This window comes from Astatotilapia calliptera, chromosome 10, assembly GCF_964374335.1.
Source record: "Astatotilapia calliptera chromosome 10, fAstCal68.1, whole genome shotgun sequence".
Taxonomy (NCBI): domain Eukaryota; kingdom Metazoa; phylum Chordata; class Actinopteri; order Cichliformes; family Cichlidae; genus Astatotilapia; species Astatotilapia calliptera.
In genome coordinates this window covers 18,323,011-18,349,233 of record NC_137431.1, presented here as the reverse complement: position 1 = coordinate 18,349,233, position 26,223 = coordinate 18,323,011, and the positions used below count along the sequence as shown (strand labels likewise).

The 26,223-nt window shown below is 41.3% G+C and overlaps 2 protein-coding genes across 5 annotated transcripts in view; both read left to right on the top strand.

The window, feature by feature from the left end:
* Positions 1-47: 47 nt before the first annotated feature.
* On the top strand, positions 48-7,179 carry LOC145431570 (coiled-coil domain-containing protein 169-like). 2 transcript variants are annotated; one of them, XM_080307568.1, is made up of 8 exons: positions 48-646; positions 745-827; positions 1,107-1,217; positions 1,605-1,645; positions 2,741-2,839; positions 3,261-3,314; positions 4,035-4,111; positions 4,495-7,179. In XM_080307568.1, the coding sequence occupies exons 1-8, from the start codon at positions 570-572 to the stop codon at positions 4,691-4,693; spliced, it is 741 nt and encodes a 246-aa protein (XP_080163694.1). In that variant the 5' UTR covers positions 48-569; the 3' UTR covers positions 4,694-7,179. The 2 variants fall into 2 exon arrangements, with proteins under 2 accessions (XP_080163694.1, XP_080163695.1); XM_080307569.1 differs by lacking the exon at positions 2,741-2,839.
* Positions 7,180-9,818: 2,639 nt separating this feature from the next.
* Positions 9,819-26,223, top strand: part of dclk1a (doublecortin-like kinase 1a) — a 47,378-nt gene continuing 30,973 nt past the window's right edge. For 2 of the 3 annotated variants that reach the window (XM_080307566.1, XM_026183254.2), the window contains exons 1-3: positions 10,712-11,379; positions 12,394-12,743; positions 25,765-25,864. In XM_080307566.1, the coding sequence (XP_080163692.1) occupies positions 11,019-11,379; positions 12,394-12,743; positions 25,765-25,864 (811 nt within the window). In that variant the 5' untranslated portion in view covers positions 10,712-11,018. Of the gene's footprint in view, positions 10,411-10,711; positions 11,380-12,393; positions 12,744-25,764; positions 25,865-26,223 lie in introns of those variants that run through there. The other variant, XM_080307567.1, reaches the window with a different exon arrangement.

The window sequence follows — 26,223 nt, the reverse complement described above, 5'->3', positions numbered from 1 at the left end:
AAAAAGGTCGTCTGCCAAAAACTGCACGTATTTAAACTATGAATAACTTGTTGGTCTATAATATGTGAAACATATGTCACATGTATCCCTCGTGGAGGATATCAAGTCATCTTGAGCCACAAACAACATTCGTGTAACAAGGTAGAAGCGTCTGTTTTTGGCAGTGACTTCTATATATCCTTAATTTTTCCAGTTATAAAAATCTGGTTGATATTAAAAACGTGTTTTTAAGAGTAATCTGGCCAAGAGGATAGCAGATATTGCAACAAATATAACAATAGTTCTGTAAACATACTTTAAGTGGACAAAATGGACCGGGTTGGTTATAATGTAAACAGAGGGAGTTATAAAGATACTTAAAAAAACATCTAATTTTATGATTTGATATATAACCCCTTTGTAAACCCTGTTCACGGAGGTCTCTCTACCAAGATACGTAAAGATATTCCACATAAAAAACACAAAAAACACTGGATATCATTTTTTGGCACGCGATCACTTTTTGGCACAACACCGGAAACGGCGGTTTCCGTAGAAACCCAAACAAAGCTTGGATTTTTTTCAGAAACATGGCTAAAGCTAGCGAGGACTGTAAATACGCGTTGGCACGGCTGCAGGTAGAACTGGAAAAGGAGAGGGGGATGAAGTAAGTCTGAAATAACAACAGAAAGACCTTTTTTGTTTGTTTAAATAAATGTTAACTTACACACTGCAAGAATAGTATAATTTAGTTCTTGGTCGTAGAGAAATGCTTGAAGAGTCAGTGTCTGATCTGCGGAGTACCACGAGTGAACTCCAAGAAAGACTGCACAGTGTTGATGGGGAAGGTAAGCAAAATTAAAGTGACTGGTAGAATTGGTTGGTCAATTGGTTGACTAAATATCCGTGCTAAAGAGCGCTTGAACAGGTGTAATAAACTGTCTAGTGAGTGTATGTGTTTAAATGTATGTTAGCTTGAGTACTGTTTACCACATGATATTACATTAGGACCTCCAGAAAAAAAAAAATAAAGGTCAGACATGGTTCTCTTTTTGTTGTCGGTAATGTCTTCAGTCCTCAAAAGGACTATATTATGATGGTTTTCTATGTTTCTGCTGATGTATCAGGAAATGAGTGGAGGACAAGGTATGAGACACAGGTAGAGCTAAATGGGCAGCTGGAACGGCAGATCTCACTCATCCGTGAGAGACTGGAAGACATAAGAGGAAACCCTGTGGGTAAGTTCTCAGGCTTTCAAAAAACTTTACTGTGAAAGCACATTCATTATGTTGCAGTTTTTTCACAAGTGTTTGTAAGTAACAACACTATACCTCTGTGTATAGTGTGGTTATCTTTCTCCAGATCAAGAGTAGTGTCATCTGCAAAAACTCTTTTAAATATATGAGCTCAACATTTCCAATACATGAAGCATTTGTGATGATGATGTTGCTCGTGTAAAATAGGCAACTTGGGAGGAAAATATTTATTTTTCAAATAAACTCTCTTTTTCCATTTAGTGCAATAAATAAGACAAGATGGAATACTTCCACCCATCTCGAGAAGTTTTTTTTTTCAGTATTATGCATACACACATAATACTCAAATGCTCTTGCTTTTTTTTGCAGACCGACTGGCTTCTATTCGGTCGTATGAGGACATGCCAGTGGTGAGCGCAAATGTTCATTTTCCACTGAGGGTTTGTCTTTATCAGTTTTGTTAAATTTGATAATTTTTTTTCCAAGGACAGTTTGACAAAGCGAGAGGGAGCTGCAAGTGTAAGACAGAAGCACGCGCCACAAGATAGAGCCAGAGATGCAGAATCGGTTAAAGAGAGTGGACAGCACAGGCAGAACTGTTTGGCCAGCTGCTCTCTATTCTCCTGCTGATGCAGGATGAATAAGCCAGAGTTTAATCACAGCGCTGTAATCACAGGATTACAAACCATGGGAGAGTAATACACACTAATTACAATACTTTAAGGCACACCAAAGGTTGCACAATACAGTCTAAATATGTGTGTATTTCTTAGAGCAGTGCTAACAGATGCTTATTAGTGTAACCAAGGAAACAATATTGCATACTGGAAGTCTTTAGACAAACTGAGCATGACAGTATGAGAGAGTGAGCATGTGAGAGGAATGTTATCACGATACTGTTAATATGGAGGTAAATGAAAGTGTTCTGGTAAAGTAAGCAATACAAGAGCATGCTACTATGTCTAAAGCTCTAAAGAATGAGGCTAAGAATATTTCTGATTAGTGATCTCAGTGCCTCAAATGCATCCTCTTAGTGGCATACAACTCTAACACAATTAATGATTAGGAAGAAAAAAAATGTGATCTAACCAAGCAGAAAAGAACACTTGGCTGATCCGAAGACATCAGACTGATATTCAGAGAGTGGTACTCATAGATTTCAAGTATTGCAACCTTAAAACACTCTCCTCTCAGGTGCACAATGAAAAGAAGCAGACTGTTCCAAACCTAGAAAATTGCAAAGGTCTTACTGGTCTTTTCTGGGCTATAAATCTTACCATTTCACAGGGCTAATGTGTTTATATGGTTATTAAAATACGTATGAGCTCAGTCCATTTTTGTACTCGTGTTTTCTGCATTAACGATGCTGCTATTGTTTGATCCCGTCAGGCAGCACAGTGCAATTCAAGAACAAATTGATTGGTAATTCAGCAGCGTGACACCCTCGTACTCTGTGGCCTCTTTGTCGTGATTTGTTTCTAATTAACGGGAACGCTTTGGCACAGGAAACACTGAGACAACGTCTGAAGCTCCTGACCGGGGAGAAATCTGACCTCCAGAGTCAGCTAATGGATTGTCATCTTCAAATTGAACAAGAAGGAAAGGTGTGACTCCTAGCTGTCCCTTTTGACATAGAACAGTGAGAGGGATTGTTTGAGGTCACAACGTCTGCTGTTCTACTTATGTTTTGTTTTTTTTAATTTCTTAGACAAGCAGCTTTAGTTTTTTCCAGGTAATAAATAGTTTACTTGTGAGTAGCCACCATTAGCAGTGGATTGAGAAAGATTTAGTTTTGTTTATTGTTCTGCTCAACAAAGAGAGAGATATTCGCTGAATGCTGGTTTAGCAAACGACACGTGCAGTCAGTAATCCCTGTTGCTAATTAACATTGAAGACTTGAGAAGTGCACACACAAACATACACACATTGTACCCACGAGCAGATAGATTATTGCCTGATAGAACAAGCGTGGCTCATGAATACAAATTTGTGACGGTATAGCTTGCTGTTTTTTCCAAATTTCAGGCTTTTCATAAAACCAATGATGAGAGGCGGGCATACCTGTCAGAAATTGCTAAGGTAAGCAGTCACAATCTTAAGCAAATACCCGTTAACGACTAATCCTTGACTGCTAAACACTTGCTCTGGTAAGTGTTACAGTAAGTGTTATACTTCTAATGACATACTCTGCATACTGTGTTTCTGCTTTTTTCATGCAGCTCTCATTTATTCTCCTGTTATATAACAGGTCAGTCTGTTCAGGCAAAAAAGGAAGTCAAGGACTTTCCTCTGTATGTTGCAACAAAACAGGTTTCTGCAGAGCGCAAGCTGAAGTGAAACTGAGTTCACTGTGTTTTAGAGACCATAGGTCACAGTTACTGCAGCTTTACATCATGTGTCTACAGCAGGGATGTCAAACTCATTTTACATCATGGGCCACATATAGCACACTCTGATCTTAAGTGGGCCAGACCAGAAAAGTACATTTAACTGAAGATTTAATCACTGAGATGTCTTTAATGTACAAAAATGTCAGTTTAATGGTGCATTTACGTTTTTCTTCATAATAATGTGTAAAATTACAGAAAAAGGTTCTGGTAGCTCATTGCTTGCCCAGCTGTAAAACTGATGAAAATAAAGTTAAAAGTTCAAAATCTATGCACTTCTTCACATTTTTCAAAGCCTTCCAGTGAGCCAGATTTGAGTCTTTACTGGGCCAATTCCTGCCCACGGACCTTTTGTTTGACACTCCTGGTCTAGAGTGGACTTGAATTACTAATCAGTTCTCTTCTCCTACAGCTGTCATCTACCCATGAAGCTCAAAGAAGACAGTACTTTGCACAGCCACAGAGGGCACCAGAGAGCAAACAAATGAGGTCTGTGAAGCACAAGGCCCACAGATTATGGACAAAATAACATAAACTGCAGCGCAATAACATGCTTTATAGAATGAATGCAGAATGAGCTTCACTCAAAGGTTTTTATTTTTATGGTGTTTGGCTTAATTCTGATTTCACTTATTAATTTGGGAGGAAGCAATACATGTGTCACTGAAATCAGTTTTCCCTCAACTCCTTAACTGTGTATTCATGCTTGACAAACAATTCATGCTGTAAATAAATAAATAGATTCTGACATTTTCTAAGGCTATTATTGACATAATGACTGTTAGATAAAGCCACTGACATTGTTGTTTTAATCAAAGCAATTTTGGTAGATATAAATTGTACTTTTCTCCCTTTCATCTCCTGTTGCTTAGAGGGAAGCAGATTGGCAGGAAGGCAGAGGCTGATTCTAAGAAAGGAAAAGAGGGAGGAGAAGAAGATGGTGGCGAGGCCTTTGTGAAAGAAAGAGGAGGAGGTGATGGTGGAAGAATAGCAGAGAGAAAAGGAGAGAAGAAATTACAAAGGAAAAGCAGGTTACCCACGCTTAAGCACAACCCGAAGCACGATCCGTAACCCAAACTTAGTCATGTTGCTTTTGGTTATGCTTTAGTTCACATTGCGACTGATTATGTTGAAATACTGCAGTTTCTACACTAACCAGCCACTTAATTAGGTACACTTTGTACTGTCCAGTACTCAGCTGGACCTCCTTTTTCTTTAAGAGCTGCCACAATTCTTTATGGTATTGATTCAACAACCTGCTAGAATAATTCCTCACAGATTTTGGTCCTTTTTGCATCATGCAGTGGCTGTACATTTGTTGGCTGCACATCCATGATCTAAATATCCCATTTCACCACAACTCAAAGTTGCTGTACTGGATTGAGATCTGGTGATTGTTGAAGACATTTGAGTAAAATTTGAGGTGATTTGAGCTTTGTGACATGATGCAGTGTCCTGCTGCAAGCAGCCATCAGAAGATAGGTACACAGTGGTCATAAACAGATTATTAGCAACAACACTCAGGCAGGCTGTGGTGTTTAAACAATACAGCGCTGATACTAATTGACCCAACGTGTGCCAAGAAAATATCTCTCACACCATTACACCACCTCCAGCAGCCTGAACTGCTGACAAAAGGTATGATGGATCCATGCTTTCAAATTGTTTATACCAAATTCTGATGCTGCCAGCTAAATGTTTCAGTGGCAAGACTCATCTTGCCAGACGACATTTTTCCTATCTTCTGTCGTCCAATTTTTGTGAGCCCTTTTTCGATTCAGTTAAATTTGATTTATATAGTTCTCAGTCATCACAAGGCACTTTATATTGTAAGGTTGAGAGCCCACAGTAATACAGAGAAAACCCAAACAATCAGAAGGAACCCCCATCAGAACCAATTTTGAGGGAGGGGCAACCACCTGCAGCAGCTGGTTGGGGGTGAGGGGAGGGAGACAGGACAAAAGACACGGTGTGGAGAAGAGCCAGAGATTAATAATGACTAATGATTAAAAGTAAAGTGGTGGATAAACACATAATGAGCAAGAACAGGTGAATGAATGAGAATTGCTCAGTGAATCATGGGAATCCCTCAGCAACCTAAGCCTATTGCAGTGCTGCAGTGGGAGGATTCAGGGTCACCAGGCCTGATCCTAAAATCAGAGAGGGTGTCTGTCACCAAAACAAAATCAGAACCGCAAGTAAGATAGCAGTCTGAGTGCTCTATGTGGTACTATGAGGTCTTTGATATGAGATGGACCTTTAGATTTGATTCGGGATTTAACATGGAGCCAATTAAGAGGACCTAAAATGGGAGAAATACTGTCTTTCTCTTGTCAGGACTCTTGATGCAGCATTTTAGATCAGCCAAAGGCTTTTTAGGGAGTTTTTAGGACATCCTGATAATAATGAATTACAGTAGTCCAGCCTAGAATTTGTTTTTCCAGCATTACTCTGACACAGGATGTTTCTAATTTTAGAGATGTTGTGCAAATGCAAGGAAGCAGTCCTACATATTTGTTTAATATGCGTATTGAAGGACACATCCTGGCCAAAAATAGCAAGTAATACCATACTGAGGTGCGGTATTCTACTTCAGTAGCTCGTTTGCTTCAAGGTTCAACGTGTTGCGTGTTCAGAGATGCTCTTCTGGTTATTTGAGTTACTGTTGCCTTCAATTTGAAGAAGTCCATTCTCCTCGGACCTTTGACATCAACAAGACATTTTCAACCTGAGAACTGCTACTCATTGGATATTTTCTCTTTTTCTGACCATTCTCTGTAAACTCTCAAGATGGTTGTGTGGGAAGATCCCAGTAGATCGGCAGTTTCTGAAATACTCTCTGGCACAAACAACCAGGCCACATTCAAAGTCACTGAAACCACCTTTATTCCCCATTCTGATGCTCAATTTGAACTTTGGCAGATCAATTTGATCATGTCCATATGCCTAAATGCTTTGAATTGCTGTCGTGTGATTGGCTGATTAAATATTTGTGTTAACAAGCAGTTCAGCTGGCATACTTAATAACATGAATGTGAATGTATTTCGTTTTTTCTGTCCATTTGCTGCAGTTGGTATTGTGTTTTTATTTTTGTATTTTTTTTCATTTGATAAGGTAACCACAGTATTAACCTGATGTCAAGCTATAAAAGGCTACATTCACAACAAAGTGTGGGCTTAGTGTTTTCTTACGTGTTTCTTTGAACAAGGAGATGAATTATTTAAAAAGAGAAATGTTTCAAATATGGGTTTTTAAACTTTTGTGGCTAAGGCCTTTATTTCAGGACAGGAAACAAGCTGAAGGCTTTGAGTCTAGTGTGCTACAAGCCTGCCAAGTTGAACATTTCTTGTGTCACTGCAGTTTTTTTTAACACCTCCTACGATTCACATTACGTATGCAGCACCACATCACCGCTCTCGCTGTTTGTAGTTTCTCCACAGAGCAAACAGTCACCCATGTCCCACCTACTGACCACCTTTTCAAATGTGGGTGTCAGAAAACTCTATCGATATGAGATGAAGTAGTGAATAGGAAAAAAACAACAAAAAAAAACAAACACCAGGAGTACTGCTTCAGTTGTATTTGTGAAACGTGTAGGATGGTTTCAGTTCTTCTCAGCCTTGCTGAATTACACTGAATTAAAACAAAATCACAAAGCGGACAACATGGTGCCATAGGCATAAATTGTATAATTTAATTTTTTTGTCCTGTCCCTGTAAATCCTCTGAAAAGTATCGCCTGATCAGCTCGAGTCCTAATGCTTCAATTTCCACGGGAGGAATTTGTTTATTGAGCTGGTATTTACTTTTTGATATGGCTGACTTGGTGTACGCTTCTAAGTGTGATCCACAACAGCTTGTTTATCTTAGATTCATGACTTCATTTAGACATAGCCAGTTCACATCGCCTCATGAAACACTGAGCACATTTGCAGTGTACCACTCTCTCCTTCTAACTAGTCTCTAGTCTTCTGCCATCTCAATTTCACGTATAAGCTTTTTTTATTTATTACAACTCAATGCGTCTTGCCGATGAATCACACAGCCACAGAGGAACTACCCAAATGTCTTCTCCTGACAGGTGAAAGAGAATGACAAATCACAACAGCGACTCTCAAAACACAATGATTCACAATACTGCTGCATTACTATGCTAATTCATTTGGCTCGCGCACTTTTGTGGTAGCACACGTGTTCACACACCCTTCTGTGTAGTGTGAAAGCATTGCATCAAAATACATTAATCACAGGTTGTAAATTGAAAGCAGGTTTTAATTACTCCAGATGAGACTTCAATATCAGTTATCAGTCCATAAATCCATCCAATTGAGCTTCAGCTTCTTTATCATAACCTCACAGAAGTGTATTTGCAGAAGTGTTCTACATCGTGCCTTTTTGTGTTTTTCTAACATTTGAATGAAAACGTGGCCGTTATGCACATTGCTGAGAAAAGGAGCTTGGCATAAAAATATGTTTTTATGATTGTAAAACTGTCCACTTACATACATAATATACAAATAAAATCATACATGCCCACATGGAGGCTTAAAAGTCTTAACCACACACACTTCTCTTTATATCTGCTACGAGTCATGCTGTGCTACGCTTCAAGAGTTGGCCTCTATGAAGAACTGAAGAAATGAAGAACTTACCTAATTAGTATGGATGCAGTATTTCCAAGCTTATTTCATTCTGATTTTGTTCCACCCGGTCTGTAATTAGTCAGTGGCACTGGTGACACAAATGTAGATGGAAGCAATATATGTTTGAAATGCTTGATTACTATGAAATGCTGCTTGCTAACTGCAAGATACTGTATGATCCTAAGACAAACAGAGCTGCTTTCACAGTGTACCTCACATTTTGTCAGTTCTAATATCAGATATGTTTGTTTTAAGTCTACCACAACACCAAAATCCATTTCTCTGCGCTCTCATCTGTTATTTGAACAAAATGTGGAAATTTATAAATCTGACATATCTGACTCTCTTTTGAAAATCACATTATGTCTGAGAGTGTCATCTCCTCTCTGTTTGTGACGCACACCAAGTCCCCAAAATAGAAAAAAAAATTGTGGGTGTGTTTTTTTAAATTATTTTATTTTAAATGTATTTATTTGTCTTTCACTCTCACACAGTAAAGAATTCATGGGCACTCACAGGCCACTTTATCAGGTACAAGTACTGGGTTGGACCCACATTTACACACATTGCTCTCAACAATGCTTATTTTGTTGTGGCGCAAATTCAGCAAGGTGCTGGACACGTTCCTCTGAGAGTTTGTACCATATTGACAGGATAGTGTCACACAGTTGCTGCAGATTTATTGGTTGCACATCCATCATAACCTCCTTAAACTACATCCCAAAGGAACTTTAGTGGACTGAAATCTGGTGACTGTTGAGGACATTCGAGTGCACTGAACTCATTGTCATGTTCAAGACACCAGTTTGTGTTGATCTGAGCTTTGGGACACGGTATGTTATCCTGCTGGAAGGACCCATCTTCTGATGGAAGCAGCCATGAGAATATGGGAGCACTGTGGTCATAAAGGGATGATCATGGCTAGCATGGTAGGCTGTGGTGTTTCATTATCACACACAAAGACACAGAGAAAGACTCTGTATTATTACTGATGAAAGTGACATCATCAAAACATAACGCTGTAAATAAAATAAACGAATGGCAAAGATGTGAGAAATTGACGGCACCTTCTTGTTCTTCTTTTTTTTTATCATCATCACTGGCACATATAAATGTTAGATAATACGCACATGCATGTGTGTGGTTCATTAGTGAGTGGTGGAGTGGGATTTTTGTAGTCTCTGGAGTCTATGATGTAGGTCAGCGGTCTTTATCTCTTCCTGCACTGTGAGACTGGTTCCTGTCTTAACCTCAAATTTCAAAGCTCATAGGAAGAAACGAGACAGAAGCATCATTTACATCTCTCAGTTCTCTGCGTTGATGAATTCAGTGTAACTGAACCTCTTTTGAGCTCATCCATACATTTAATTCCCAAGAAAAAAAAGTCTTCATACAGCAACAACAGTAAGTCATTGTAGAAGAAATACAGCATGTGGGTTTGTGTATAGAGTTAAAGTATTACATAACAACCCACGTGCAAATGTGGGTTAAACACAATGCTGCATTTACGATCAGTTAAGCTATAAATAATGATTTATGTGAAATATGAGGAGGGAATTAAACTGGAAAATAATCACAGAAAAATATCTGTTTTCTCTCTTTACTGAGCACCACAGTGATGATTTAAAATGCCACAAAGCAGGGTTGACACCACCATCCACCCACCTCAGTTGACGCGTGCTTTTGAGGGGCTGGGTGGGGGTGCAGGACCAACATCCTCCCCAGCACGGGTGGGAAGCGTGTGGTTGCATCCTAATGAGGGGTGGGGGCGCCGAATGAAAATCACGACAGAGTGACGTGGAGGAGGAGAGAGAAAGGGTGGGTGTAAAAAAAAAACAGAAAAGAGAATGGGAGGGGAAGCAGCTGCTACCAAGTCCATTTCCAGTCCAGCCTCTGCTGCTTGCTTTCTCACAACGCGCACACAAGCACACACACGCACGTATTCACTGGTTTGGTGTGGTGGGGCACATCAACCGGACAACAAAGAGACGCACAGGGGGGGCTCACACACTGCAGCCAGGACAGCATCACATATCACCGGCGTCCAGTGTCAGGGACACTGAACTCCTTTCTCACATCTGCTGGGAATTAAAGCGTCAGTCAGACTGGAGGTGACCGTCACAGAAGCGTTAATTGCTCGCGTAGGTAAGCCTGAGCAGTTGCTTTTTAAAATTATTATTATCATCTCATACCAGCGTGATTAACTGTTTTATTTGTGGTTTGCTGCAAAGTCTTGAAACACACTTTTATATGTTTTTAACGAGTCTTTTTGGGACTGCAGAATATAACCTGGCATATTTTAATGATGGGCATCTATAACGGGACCGCGATGTTGTGTTTTAACTCCGGCCCAGGAGGGATGTTGGTCCAGCTGCGGCTCTTCTGAATATTTATAGGGCCAAATTAATAGGTTATTATCGATTCGTGACCGAGGCTCTCCAGCCATCTGCGCGTCACAGTAGCTCGGGCGCACTGTCACACACAGCGTGGGTCGTCAAGAAGCGCACTGTCCACTGCTCGGCTTAAGAGCACTTAATCTGTCATTAGTGGGGTATTTTGAGACAGTGCGCCAGCGACGGATACCGGCTGGCGGTTATATCAGCCTTCCGAACCTCTCTTGGGTCGGATATTCATTTTCGGCACCTCCTTTTCATTTGTTATTCGGTAGTTCAAACTTTATCTTCTCCCTCCCCTCCCCTCCTCTTTGTTGTTTCCCAGACAGTACTGCCGTACTTGTGAGCCTCGGTAGCGAAATGGAGATGGAGCATTTTGACGAGCGGGACAAAGGTCAGAGGCACAGCCGCTCTAGTGCGAAGATGAACGGTGTGCTGAGTCCCACACACAGCGCCCACTGCAGTCTGTACCGGACCCGGACCCTGAAGACACTGAGTGCGGAGAAGAGAGCCAAGAAAGTCCGCTTCTACCGCAATGGAGACCGGTACTTCAATGGGATTGTGTACGCCATTTCTGCTGACAGGTTCCGGACCTTTGACGCCCTGCTGGCGGACCTGACCCGTTCCCTATCCGACAATGTCAACCTGCCTCAGGGCGTTCGGACCATATACACCCTGGATGGGTCAAAGAAAATCACCAATATTGAACAGCTAGTAGAAGGTCAGTATAAATACATATGTATATCTGCGACAATTCAAAGCACTGAGACACACTTCCTCTCATCTATGACCTTATCAACATGTTTGTGGTTATCTAACATAATAGGATGCCTCTCTTCTACTCTCTAAAAGAGTAAACACTCCCTGACCTGTGAGCTGAGGTGTTATGTGATCTTCCCTTGCTCCCCCTCCTGCTGCATAGAGTAAGGTCACTAACAAGACTGTAAATGTAAAGTAAGAAGCCCCAATGATAGATAATATGAAACAGCCTGTACATGATACTTTTAGGGGGCATTTCTTCACACAAAAAAGCCTAACCCAGTGAGCACACTGTAGATGACTGCTTTAAGATTATGCAACTCATTTGATGGCCAGATGGCGGTCCAGATATCCGGTGTGTCAGCTCAGGTTATCTTGGTCTGTTTTACTCTCTAAAAGTTACAAGCCAATATCATTAGGTCAGGAGGGGTGAAAGAGGAAGAGCTCTAAGCTGTTGGCAGCAGGTTTAGATGATATGGACTGTTGATTATGTGCAAACAGTAAAGAAAAAAAACAAACCTTTGACCTCAACATTGATAGGGTCCACTGACTCTGGCATAATTATCGCCTGAGATGGAAAGGTCGCTTCAGATCAATACAAAGCTGATCTGAGTAATCGCATTCGTCCAGTGATGAAACATCTCTATTGTGACGGGAGTGGCCTCCTCCAGGATTTAAAGGGCACCAGGGGTCACTGAATGGTTTGAGGGATCTGAAACCAATGTTAATCATATCCTTTATATGCACGTCGCTCTGAATATAGCAGAACAAATAAGAGTGTATATTTTTTTAAAGAATGGTGTTCACCCCTTCAGTAGAGTTTACCTTTAGATTCTCACCCAAATATATAGTTTTTACTCTTTATAATCTATTTCTTTTGCCAAAAGAAGCCTAAAGATTATCTCTTTTGTTTGGCTGTTTTCTAAATAATCCATCTTTGATACCCTCTCTTTTTTCCAACCCCCCATCCCAACAGGTGAAAGCTATGTTTGCAGTTCGACCGAAGCCTACAAAAAGTTGGATTACGCAAAGAACGTGAACCCCAACTGGTCAGTGAACGTCAAGGCTGCGGCAGCATCGTCCCGCGGGCTTCCGTCTCTGGGCAGCACCAAGACCACCGCCTCAGAGGGTCGCGAAAGCAAGGACTTCATCCGTCCGAAGCTTGTGACGGTGGTGCGGAGCGGAGTGAAGCCCCGGAAAGCAGTGAGGATTCTTCTGAACAAGAAAACAGCCCATTCCTATGAACAGGTCCTTACCGACATCACAGACGCCATAAAGCTCGACTCTGGAGTGGTGAAGAAGATCTACACGGTGGATGGCAAACGGGTGAGAATTCCTTACACGGTTCACTGATTTGTAGTTGTATGGAGTAAATAGAATTGCGCTTGCAGAAGATAAGCAGCCTGTTAGTGTTTGCATGGTATCAAAGAACATTAGACGTGGCTTTGAATTGGTTTTATTGTGGATGACATTGGCTGTTAGCCTGTATTAAATTCGAACTAAATCTCACAATGGAGCCAGTGGGAGATGTGTCACACATGATGAGTGTCTCCACTGAGAGACACACTCAGAAAAAGAGGGAGATATTATATGGCTGTTTTAGACTGGATTGGAGAAGGGAACTGAAGATCTATGGTCTGGTAAAGGAATCAAAAAAAGGGTGTAAATATTTAATGAACACGATCCTGAGCCTTTTATGAATGACGAACATTTTTGTCCCCGTTCACAGCCGGAGCTGTGTAGGGAAAGAGCGGCACAGAGACTGAAAGAGGTCAAATGAAGGTAAAAAAAAGAAATCTATGAATGGAGTCTGAGTTCTCACCCACGCTGCAGCGATGTGTGCCAGAAATCATAGTCATACCCCCCCTTGATAGTCCACCCACCTAACCCGCTTCCTCTCTCAGTGGGTGGGAGGCAGACACTATAAAAAGAACAGGGTTTAAACCAGTTGTGTACGCAGACGTAGTGTGTGTACGTGGATCACACATATTCCTCTCTTTATGTCTGAGTGGAAACAGCACTGGACTTGACCTGTGTGGCAGCCGTGTGAGATCAAGTGCTCTTTCTCACACCTGTGTGTCAACAAGAGGACGGTGCAGAGAGAAAGAGGCCGTCTCTGCCAGCGTGTCAGGTTTTAGCTTATACTTCTGACATGCTTTAACTCCCCAGTCTCTTCCTGTTTGCTTTCATGTCCCCAACTCCATCCCTCACGCCAGCCCACATCATCATCATCATCATCGTTTCTGTCTGTGCATCTGTCCGTGCTCCCCCCGTCTCTCTCTCTGCCTCTCTCTAGGTCATGTCGTAAGTTATTGAATGCACCGCCAGCAGGAGCATCAGTTAAACAGATTGTACTGGATGTAAAGGGTGTCTGGCTACTTGGTGTCATACAGCTATCTCCTAATAGGGCGCTGTTTGACTCGTCTTAACAAATATTCTCTTTGCCTTGTGGTATTTTCATGCTTAATAGGCATTTTGATACACTGCGCTAGCATCTATCCCAACTCTAATCATTGATCTGCATGTGTTCGCACTGGTTTATGATCCCATTTCTGAAGCCACACTGTCTATTTAATGATCCACTGCTAACCCAGCAGGAAGTGACCTGCTGTTTGAACGCAGGCCCAGCCAATAACATCCTGGAATCGCCTTAAGAAACCTCCTGTCGGGGATTAAACTCACACTTTTGCCCAGTGCCCACTTCCTCTGCCACTGGTTACACTTATGTTGGAAATTACAGAATAAATTCTGCTCCTGCCACGTTCAGCCTTCTGCAATTTGAAGTAAGCGTATTACGGCTATGCTATTTTTAGTTAAAGTATTGATCGGGCCTGTAGGCATGGTAACACGCACACTGCCAAATTAGCTGGGCTGGGCTGAGTGCAGATCCAGCTCCTTCGCATTTTTATGTCTGATTTTGTACGTAGGTGTCGATTAATGCCTGTGGGAGAGTTTGCGATTATGTTATTAAGAGAGGAGAAAAAGGGGAGAATGTGGGATTCAACTTGTAAGGTGGGAATTACTGGTGAATAAGCAGCGAGCAAAAGGGTTCAGAACATTTTTGCGTGGCTACAAAAAGGGGAACTCATTAAAGAAATTTAACCTCAGCATGTTTTTTTTTAAGTACCAATGAATGAACTATTATGTCTGAATAAGCATAGGAGTAACATTTTGGATAAATAATGGCAGGGGTTACCTAATGTACCTTTTGACATATCAGAAGTGTGCCAAAGGTAATTTCCTAAGGATAAAGGGACTTTAAGGTTTAAGTAGAGTGTGCGCGCAGGTGCATGCTCGCGTCCTTGCATGGTTTTGCCTGTGTGGCCTGCTGCCGTCAGCTGAGCCGCGTCAGTCATTGAGCCTACGGCAGAAGTAGGTTTCTGGGCCTTGCTGGCAGTAGCGTCGAGTCCCAACAGAGCTGCAGAGCCTAGAGAGAGAGAGAGAGAGAGAGAGAGAGAGAGAGAGAGAGCTTGTGAAAACCAGAGCTTGGGCTTCTTTCCTTCATTAACCCCTGTAATGAGGACAGAGTCAGTGCGGAAGGGTTTACGTGTACGTGAAAAACGATCTTCAGAAGTTCAGTTCAAGGAAAAACATGCATATAGATGCTGCTGAGGGAATGTGTTTAGCTGTCAGTCATTTGGTTACACCTGTTCATTTCTATATGCAGGTTCAGGTGCATGTATGAATCTGTACCTGACTGTGTGCAGTGTTTCAGGTCTTTTGGTTGAAATGAAAGCAATCGTCTTTGGGAAACGCTGGGATATTTCTGCAGTGCTTGTTATGTTAGTATGTTATGTAATCTCAAACACTTAGTGCCGCCAGTACATTTTAGTCAGTAATAATAAAGTATTAGGATGTTCTAAATCCTGCATACCTACGTGTTTATCTACAGTAATGCATGTATGCAATAATGCATGCGATGGAGATTGGACAAGTTGTGAACTCTCTCCGTGAGCTCATTCCACCGTGTCCATTTGGATATCATATTTCCGACAAACTCTTAACCCTGCCAGTTTCTATGAAGATTTGATCCAGTTGCTTAGGAACCAGCAAACCTGATGTGATATCATAGCATGGTGGGATTGTGTAGCTTGGTCGGTCTTAGGAGAACAGAGACGAGCCATAAGTGGCTTAGGACACAGACACGGCTGGCCTATTAATACTTTTGAGCTGTGTTTACACACACACACACACACACACACACACACACACACACACACACACACACACACACACACACACACACATTATGTAGGACCCCAGCTGCCAGCCTTGAGCCTGCTGAGGCCACTTAGCATGGATAGTGACACACACCCTTTTTTGAATGGATTCATCTAGATTTCTGCTCATGCATCGCTGGCCATTAACTGCAGGCACTTGATGCTGATTACTCATTTCTAAGGTCGGTTGCATTCTATTATTCAGAGTCTCATTACTCAGACCTTGTAGTTTGTACCTCAGGGGGTTGAGCACAGGGAAATAGTAGCATTCTCACATTAAGCGCTAATGCTAATGCTAAAGCTAAAACACGCATAAAAAAGGGGACACTTACCCAAAGTGGTATAAATGCTTACAGAAAAGGTTTTAAAATGGAAAAAATATGCAAAACAAAGAGAAAAAACTGCTAAAGAAGAGGAGCTGGCAAACAGTCAATTAACTTCCATAAAGTTAGAAGACAAAAAAAACCATGAAATATTTTAAATCATTGGTAAATTAAGCAGCATAGGCTGATATGCTATTTTTGTTCTCTAAACTGAACAAGGTGGAACATTACTTGAGTCCACACTTCTCCTAAAGCATCATATCATATCATTAAGTTTAATGCCATGGTGGCCATGTTGCTTTAGGGTTAATGGCATCAGCCTGTCTACTTGTTCGTCCCTTCAATGATGAAATTATGCTAAATTATAGAAAAAAACCACAACACTGTTACATGTAAGTTGCTGTTTGCTGCCAATTAATTTGATTTAATTTAAAGAGGTTATGCACTGTTCATCTCCTTTTCCATTATATTCTTATGTCAACCCTCTTTTACATTTGGTATTAAAAAACAACATAATAACGTCTCTTAAGGTGAGGTAGAGGTTACTTGTAGGAGTGATGAACTACTTGTTCACTATCTGCAGTGCAGCTCTCGCTTCTTTAACTGCATTGTTGGCTTGTCCTTCTGCTTGTTGGCAAGGCAAAAGAATCTCTTATATCCTTTTATCGTCATCTTCTGTTTCCTCTGCAACCTCCTTTTTCTCCACCACGCCCCCTTTTAAAATTTTCTCTCCACCCATGACTGCATCTGTTCTATTTGCATCTTCATATATTATTCATCCTCATCACCCAGTTTTCAATCCCCACAGCTTTACGTCCTCTGGTCTTATATGTCCTCTCTCCTAACTTTTCTCAGTATGTCTGTCACTTTGCTGGCAGCCTTCCGCTGTTTTCTTTTTTTCATGGCTGTCTAGTCTTCATTTAATTAGCACACTCGACATGCATCCCCAAATCCAAGAGGCTGCAACATATGGCATTGCTCTTTCTGCCCCCCCCCCTCCCTACCCACCCTCCTTTTTTTTTTTTTGCACATTACTCCATATTTGCTTTGTTTTTCATTGTTTTAATTGTGCCTGTCTCCTTTCTCCCTCTGAGTCTGAATCCAGCTCTGCAGTGACTATAGACAAGGTGCTACATTAGTGATACTTACAGAACGCAAGGACAGCAATTATGTTATGCTCATATGCAAAGCATTAGATCTTGTTATTCGCTGCGGGATGTATTTAATGTTGATGATGTCACCTTTTCTGTATATGAGGATCGTGGGAAGCAGAGCCCCCATCTGCTCCTGCTGTTCTGCTGAGTCACAGTTACTCAGCACAGTGTGGATATGTGTATTTGTTGCTAGTACATAGTCAATTTGTTACTGTGGAGTGTAGTTTTGCATTCCCAAGCAGAAATGCTAAGACTATACTGCTGTTTTTGTGTGTAAACAGGCAATATAGAAGGCTTTTTTGTCAGGCTGTCTGTCTGTCCGTCTGTTTCCTTCTGGTTTGGTAAACCAGTCTGTGTGTGTGTGTGTCTTGGTCCACCAGTGAAGAGTGACTGTAGCAGATTGGAGAGCCTATTGTAGTCAGAGGATCTGCTGCCAAATTAGGATCGATGGCAGACGTTTCCAGCCCTGGCAGACTGTTCAGGACTTAGTCACACCACAACTTTATCACACGCACACACGCACACGCACATGCATATACATATACATATACAGTCTGACTCATTCACTTCCTGAGTCACTCATTCTCTAATCTGCCTCAAATGAATCTGCATTTGAAAGATTGGATTCCAGCTTCATGCTTTTGGCTGCTTAAAGAGTCGGACTGACACATATCATCTGTCAGATTAGATTTTGTCTAATGTGACAGAAGATATATCTTATTTGAACAAAGCTTATCCAGGCCAGCTGGAAGGCAAAAATGCCGTGCTTTGTTAATAAACACCTCAGAAGTTTTAAAATCGCAAAAGATAAATGTTAATGTGTGGCTAACAGAACCAAACCTTCAGAAGCAAAATCTTTGCATCCTTTATGACCAAGAGTTGTATTTAATGCAGTAGTGGGTAGTCAGCACAACTCACTACACTTATTATTATGCATTTTTTTAATGGTGTCATGAATGTTTTTTAAACCATCATCAGAGCCTGCACTATTGCTCATTGTTCTTTATTTCTGTCTATCAGCATCAACTTCAAAAGGTCAGAGTTTAATCTGCATGTTATGCATTATAGAGTAGTGCATGTTTGTCTTTCCTCTATTATTGCAGTTAAAAAAGGCTGAAGTTACATTTTAATTGGAAGCCATATTGGAAGATTTGTTTAGCCGTGGTTGAGTCAGTCAGACTTGGACTGACGACTTATTTGTTCTTGATTTATTGGTAAATGTTTGTTTATGTTTATTGCAAGTAGCATATTGGGACCGCATCCTTATCCAGCCTCGTTTTGTATAATAATTAACCTGATTTTGAATCCTTGCCACAGGTTTTATTTTCTTCTGTTAGTTGAGCAAAATAAGACATTTCAAAGCATTTGTCAGAAAAAAGTATGATGGAATTTACATTTTATGGATTAATTGAGAGCGTGATCAGCAGGTGAATCAACCATGAAAGAGTATTCCATCTCAGCCCTCAAGTTTGTTCTGCTTAGCAGTTAGTTAGACTGCTTCCTCGCTGCTCACTTAATTGATCCCATGGCACCCGCTTACTTAGGCTCTAAAAACCTGTTTTAGCTCATTAATTCAGCATACATTCGTATTTTATGCATCACACACACGTGCTCCTGCACGTGCACCGGTTTCCCACTATTGGCTGAAACCAGTAGCTTGAAAGAGAAAGAAGGAGGAAAAACATCTTTACACAAATGAATGACAGGAAGATGTTGTCAAATTTAGAAAGACGTGCATCAAACAGCTTCACAAGAAAGTTTGCTTTCTCCCTGTGGAGGCCAGAAACAGTTACACAAGCTGTTATGCAACAAAGCATCCAGCCAGGCAGGCAGGCAGCCTGCTGCTCTGGTTTGAGGTGAACGCAGTAACACCAGCGCCAACTCAGCCTGCTGCACAGTTAATTGGCCCCACATCAATGCTGCTTTTTGTTTCTTCTGTTTGCTTTCCCCCCGGTTCTTCCTGCCATCCCTTGTTCCCCGCTCCTCTCTGTCAGTTCACATTCAGTTTCTGGTGAAACTGGGCTCTTTGCGTTGTGCTGATTAAATCAGCGGGAGGTCACGTGTAAATTCACCGTCAGGGTACGGACAGTGTCCTGATCTCTGTTAGATCACTGTCTCTCTGTCCTTTAGTCAGGTGGCTCTGCACTTCTCTGCGTCTCCTCTGGGTCTACGAGGACATTAGGAGGTGATTAGAAGAATAAGGAAATTAGCTTTAGTTGTTTCATGTGAGAATGTTTTTGGTGATGCTTTATTGCTGCTTAAATATTAAAGCTTTGTCAGTCAGTGTCATGGTTTTTTTTCTTCACATCAGAGGCTCTGAATGATAGAAACAAACACTTTACCCTTTGTTGTTTCTGTATATCCATATTTGTGTCAGAGCATCTGTCAGTTAATCCGTCAGTCTGTGTGTCTGTCAGTTCCATCTGTCTACCCTCCCATCTTCGGTATCCTTACAAGGAAAGTTTTTTTTCAGAGCAGCGTGAAAGGCCCTGTTGGCTCGCTACGGTCGATTCAGCACCACAGACAGCTCCTCCTCAGTCTGAGACGTGGCATTTCCGTGGGCTGGATTATGTTGACCTCACCATCTATTGTGGTGCAAAAGATTAGTGGTTGAATCTTCTTTTCTTCTCCTTCTGCTCTTGTTTCTTTTTTTTTAAATTCTGGAATTGTAGCCATATGTTTGACTAAGTTTGTTAACAGAGAAAGAAAAAACATTTAAAAAAGTACCCAAAAATGAGGTGCAGGAAGGGTACAGACTCATTTGTATTTTTGTTTTCTTTTTTAATTAATTGGGATTATTTCTGGTTCATAAAAGTCATTGAATGATCAAAATCACAAACTCCCACCTATGCTGATTTGTTCAAAAGCCAACAATATCAACTGAGTGACTAGTGATGTGAAATCAAGAGTACGAACTAAGTGAAATTTAAGCAGAATTCAACCTCCTGTTACCTAGTAGTAAATACAATTGCATGCAGCCTCACGTAGTTACACATTATCGTCTCTATCTATGATTGGCTGTCAGAAATTCCCACTAAAATGTGACAGGAGCTGACAGGTGTGTCTTCCACCTGTCAGCTCCTGAAATCAGACAGAGGGACATAAATAGGCGATCCAAATGAGTAGAGCGAGAAGTGTTGTCACTGATCATTTGCTACCAGCATATGATTCACGAGAGCGGATGGAAAGTGAGAGCCAGGCAGATGCTTTGATTTAAATGTGTGTGTGTGCATTTTTCCTTGCCAAATAAGCATTAACACTGTATATGCCATATGTTATGTGCGATCTTATAAAAAACAGGATAGATGCTATGACTCACAGTAGATTAATCTGCATACTTAAACTGTTTTCATGTGTTTTTTAAAGTTCTTTTGAGTCCCAGATGTTCCTACTTAAGCTTTACGTAGGCGAATTTAGGTGAATACATTTGCATATGTTTAATTTCAATTGTAGGTTGTTCTTTTGTCATTACATTTATGTGCTTCAGTTCTCTTGATTCAAGGTAAATTGAGTCAATTTCTTTTTTCATTTGTGGGATTTTGTACTGGCTGTGTCCTCTTCCTGTTATTATTAACCAGCGCCACCGTGTGGTGGCAGTTATTTCCCTGCGTCAGTTTCTCATCCACCTTTGCTGTGATGTTCTGGACATTGCATTAGCTGCGACACCGTGTAAGACCAAAACCTGCAGGTTTCCCCAGATATGATTTGTATTTGTGCTGAAAGACAAAATGAAAAGCAAATAGAAGAAAGAGCGAGGAACAGACACGTCATGGAGTTAGGTGATTCTACACTAGATGGCGCAGTGGCGACATAAAACAGCTTCATAATGGCCTGTTGGTTGTTTTATGCACGATGATCGGGAGCTGGAGGCTTATTCTGCAAGGATTTCTCTAACTGTTTTTTTTTCCATTGTGGAAAATAAACAAAACTTGCCCCCATTGTTATATAAAACACAGTGATACCTATTAAACTGGCCTGTTAAGCGTGATAGCAGTGGACAGTAAAGGAAGAAGTTCAGGGTCAGGCCCATAAGGCCCAGCAAAGAATAAGCTGACATTTTTTTCCTTACTGGTGCTGAGCTGATGGGAAGATTATGAAATCTCCACTCTGCTCTCCTCTCACTGTTTTAGACTAGATTAGATTTAGATGAGTCTTTTCCTCCGGTGCTCCGTTTCTCTCACCCCGGCCTTGTTTATAGCAGCAGTAGATGTTGTGTAACTGTGCTGGTTCTCTGGGAGAAGGAAGCATCAGAAACATCAAAGTGGCTTGTTTTGTCATTGGGCTCGGATAAGGGCTCGGAGCAGCAGTCAGGAATAAATCTTCTCCGCTGCCCCCCCCCCCTCTGTTTGCTTCCTCTCTAACTCAGGGGATTTGATGATTTGGTTTAATCTCTCTCTGATTTTCTTTTTGATTGTTTTCTTTTCCTTTTGTTCTCTTCACCTTTACCAGCTCACTCATCTCTTCATCATCAGTTGATCCATCTTCCTGAGTGTTTCAGAAAAGCGCTTCTTCCTCTCGCAACATCTTTTTTTCACCATTAACCAGGTCATTTGCCACAAGGGCGTGTTTCTGCATTTGTGTGAATGAAGCAGATCATATCATACTATGAGCAAATCATACTCATAGTAGGTAAAATATTAATAATGGAGCTCTCTTATCACCATGTACGCATTGTTGCAGTCAGTGGCATGCATCAACCATGCAACAGTGCCTTAAGGGCATCATCACCATGGCAGCTATACTTTTACTCACCAGTCTCAGTAGACAGTTTGTGTTTGTGTGTTGCTCATTAGCTGCCCCAGATGAAACTCGTCCTTATCTTCCCATCCTTATCATCCCTGAATCCTCATTCTTTCGCTTATTTATCTTATTACACTCTGCTTTTTCCCCTCCGTGTTTGCCCAGTATTTGCCCAGTGTTCTCAGGTTGATATGCTTCAAATATCCTAATTTCAAACAAGGGTCTTTGTTAAATAGCAGCAGTCCTGGCTTAAGGACTCAATCTAACTGCTTCAGAGCAGCAGATGTATACAGATATATAGAGCCCTCTGCTCCAGTCCTGCACAAATTGATTGGAACAACAGGATGTGCGTCATGCCAATAAAGATCACAGATTTCAAAAGAGCCCAAGTTTTAAATCGATGAGGCTCAAACGAAGAGTCTTAGACGTCAAAAGAAAAATCTTTCCATTAGAGATGAAACAACTAGTGGATCAATATTTGCACTCAACATTTTGCAGTTGTAGCTCCTCAAATCAGAGAGCATTGTTGGCTCATTTTCTTTTATATAGTGTATACAACATAAACATTGTTAGAATAGCTCTAATAAAGAAACTTTTTTAGAGATCATAGATTTGTGCATAAAAATGCATATATAATGTATATCTCATGCACATATCTTTCTTTCTACATAGCACTTTAATTCTTATTGTTTGCACTGAAGCACCGCAGCAATTTCCTAATGTTGTAAACCTCAACATCTGGCAATAAACCCATTCTGATTCTGATTCTGATTCTGATTCTGATAAGAGTCATTTCTACAGTCTCTGGTATGGATGAACACACAAAAATATACTGGTTCATATTGATTAATAAACAGTTGTGCAAATGCAAGGCTGTATTAAACTAAAACCATCAAAAGAAATATTTGTTTAAAGTAATTTTTCTGTGTTTAAAAAAAAGTGCAAAGGTGCTGAGACTTAGCATGATAATTACTATAATTGCATGCAGTACAAGAGGGCAAAAGGTAGAGGGCGAGGACAGTTTGGCAGTTTTTGCAAAAAGGAGAGAGCCACATGTGTTGGTTTATGTTATGCTGTCTGTTATACACCTGGAGACAAAATCTGTGTGGTTGCACTTTTTTCTTGTTTTTAGGGACGTAAATGAGAAATACACAATATAGCATATGGTGAGCCCATAGGATGGCAAGTCCATGTCGTGCTTTTGGGCTGTGCCTGGCTGGCCTCTTGGAGTTAGATGAGGTGCTTTGGGCATCTGGCTAGGGGACCTCCTTTTCACCTCCTAGATGAGATGTTTCAGGCATGTTCTGCTGGGAGGGGGATGCAGAGCAGACCAAGGATACTCTGGAGAGGTTATTTCTCTCAGCTGACTTGGGTTTCCTGTGGTTTCCTGCAGACATCAGTGGTCAGAGTGCTTGCTGCGACCACACATGCTGCAAGAAGTTAACCACTGAGCCCATACAGCTGATAGGGGACACTGCCACAGCAGCTGAGAGCGGCTCAAGATGGCTATGATTAATGAGAGCTTGCAGGTAAACCCTAACCTTGTCTTCACCACTCAGGTAACCTTGACACACCTACTGAAGGGTTCCCAGGAAAGTGAGCACTCTCACCACCTCGCCTGTCCTTGATTATGACAAGAAAGCCATTACATCCAGTTGCTTCAGCTTATAGCAAAGCATCTTTGACATTTGTTTCACCCTGTCAGATCAGTAGTTCAAATTGCAAAGATATCATCAGGACTCAGAAGCTCAACATCTCTCATCTCTCTCTCAAAAACAAGGTCACAATTGTGTTTGATTATCTAAACAATTGGCAATTCATTTTCTTTCAGTCAGCTCATTAATTAATTGACCAAGCAGCATGCGTCATTAGAGAGTGACTGATGTAACGTAGGCTGTGTAAAGACAAAGAGAGATGCGTTCATTGGAGCATCACAGGTGACAGATTCAGCTTGCTGCAACTAAACACGAGTGTATGTGAGACCAAAGTTTGCCTGAGCCTGAAGCAGCCAATAACATTATCAGTGACAAACTTTTCAGTAATCGCTGTGCTTTCAAAGTAGAAGTTGTGTTCAGTGTACTGTAAGCACAAAATCTGATATCACTTCGAAAAAAATGTGAAAAATACTCGAATTAAAAAACTTTACCTTTAGAGAAGTGGCCAAGTCGTCAGCACTGACGCACTTGGGAAATGTTTCCGGCATCTGTATCACGCCATCTTGTTAGGAAGTTGAGCCGCTCGCCCCTGAAATAATCACCAGCGCTATCAGGGGACATCAGGGAACAAAGCAATATGCACTCTGTTATGAAACTGGAGTAATATCATTTCCACACGCAGACACACACACACACACACACACACGCACACATATGCAGACACACACACACACACACACACACGCACACATATGCAGACACACACAAGCATTAATTTAAAAAGTTAAATGAAAGTGATCCATACTCCACAGAGAGCCTGTGCCTGAGATTAAACTTGTTTTCTATCTCCCCGCTGGCTCATCTGTGGGTCTACGGGGGGTAAAGCAGGACAACTCCCTTCTTGACACACACAGACGCACACACAGAATGGCCTCTTTGCTGTTTATTTGGCATTTTGCTGATAATGCTGTTACATCATTTGTGACTTTCTTTTGGGGCACTGATTGGTGGCTAATGGGAATCTAAATGGATTCTTAGATGCTAATTGCCATGAAAATGCAATAACTGAAGCTTTGTGTTTGTGTGCTAACTTCAGGCGGTGTTACACTTGCATGCAGCCTAAACTATAATAGCTCCTAATAGGTTTTTGGTAGGAGATTTGTCATACTAGATGAATGAACTATTGTCTTCCAGTAAATCCCTTTCTGACTGTACCGTTTCCAGTGGAGAAATATCATTTGGAATATTGATGTCTTGGAATTGAAGTGTGATGGTTGGCCTTTGGGGTGTAATTAAAGTTATTTGAGCAATTCACGCAGCGTTTAGATCAGATATGGAATTAGCTGTTGACTAAATCAAATAGGAAAAAAATGAACGTGGTGTGCTTTTCATCCTGTTTGTCATCATAAACAGCCCATTGCTGAGGTTTCTTCCTGGTAGAGAACCAGTGATCTTACAAATTAAAAAGGCACATAACACCTGTCTTGTGCTGCAGCTGAAGATTTGTGAACAATGTGTTTATTAGGCGTGTCTTAATGAAATGGTGTCCATCTGTAGACAGCCTTAAAAAATAATCCAACACTAACTGTGGTGTTAACCAAATCTGTGGCTTTGGTTTTAACTGCACATTAGGGAGCTCATCAAATAATGACAGCGACGCCTTCAGAGTCCTTTTATCCGTAGGTCCGTCTACCTCATCCATCCTTCTCTTTGTTATTCACCACCATTTATAAGATACTGGCCTTCATTTAACCCCACTTGCTTCTCTGGATGTCCGGTGCATGAGCTACGGTGCATCAACAAATTAGTGAGTCAGCAAGGTCCCATTATAGTTACTGATAGACTGATTAGGTGCAGAAGCAGCACAGCGCTGCTGCTTGGGGACTTGTCGGGAACATGGACTGTCTATAAAGAGGTTTGGCGAGCACACAAAATGAACCAAACAAAACCAGCACGCACACACCTCTGGTGTTCTTCACAGTCCTCGGGCTCAGTGAATGTGCCCCTTCACCCGAGCACAGGCAGAGGAAGCCAGTGTTGTGAGCATGCACAATGCAGAGTATGTGAGTGGCTCTCGCAGTTTGCAATGTATACATACAAACACTATCAGCAGCTTACAAGTGACTAAAGTAGACTATGTGACTAAATTTGCCAACATGTTAGCAAATTGCTGTTGTCAGAAAATCTCATTTTCCTGAATAAAACGTTGAGCATTTATCCAACCTTACAAAAACTGAACTCTTCCATCTTTTCAGGTGTCATGCCTGCAGGACTTCTTTGGTGACGAGGACATCTTCGTGGCTTGTGGACCAGAGAAGTTCCGCTATCAAGATGACTTGATGCTGGATGAAAGTGGTGAGAAATACCTTCTCTTACATTTCTATCCTCACGTTTCCTATTTTATTCTTCCCTCCCTTCCTTACTTTCTATTTTCTATCAAATTAACCAAATCTTTTTTTTTAAACCATTAGTCATTTTATAAGCACTCTTTAAATGACCCCAACTTTGTTATTGTTACGGTTTGACGGGGAGAACTCAAGCGCAGGACTCCAGAATCAGCTGTACACAATAATTTATTTACAGAATCCACCTTGTGTATTTACAGGAAGTGCAGGGCAGTGCTATATACAATTAAGTGAGCGACGGGGCTCTGGGGAAATCCAAGGGGGTAGTCACGCGTTCTCCAACTCTCCACACTCACGGCCACAGGTTCA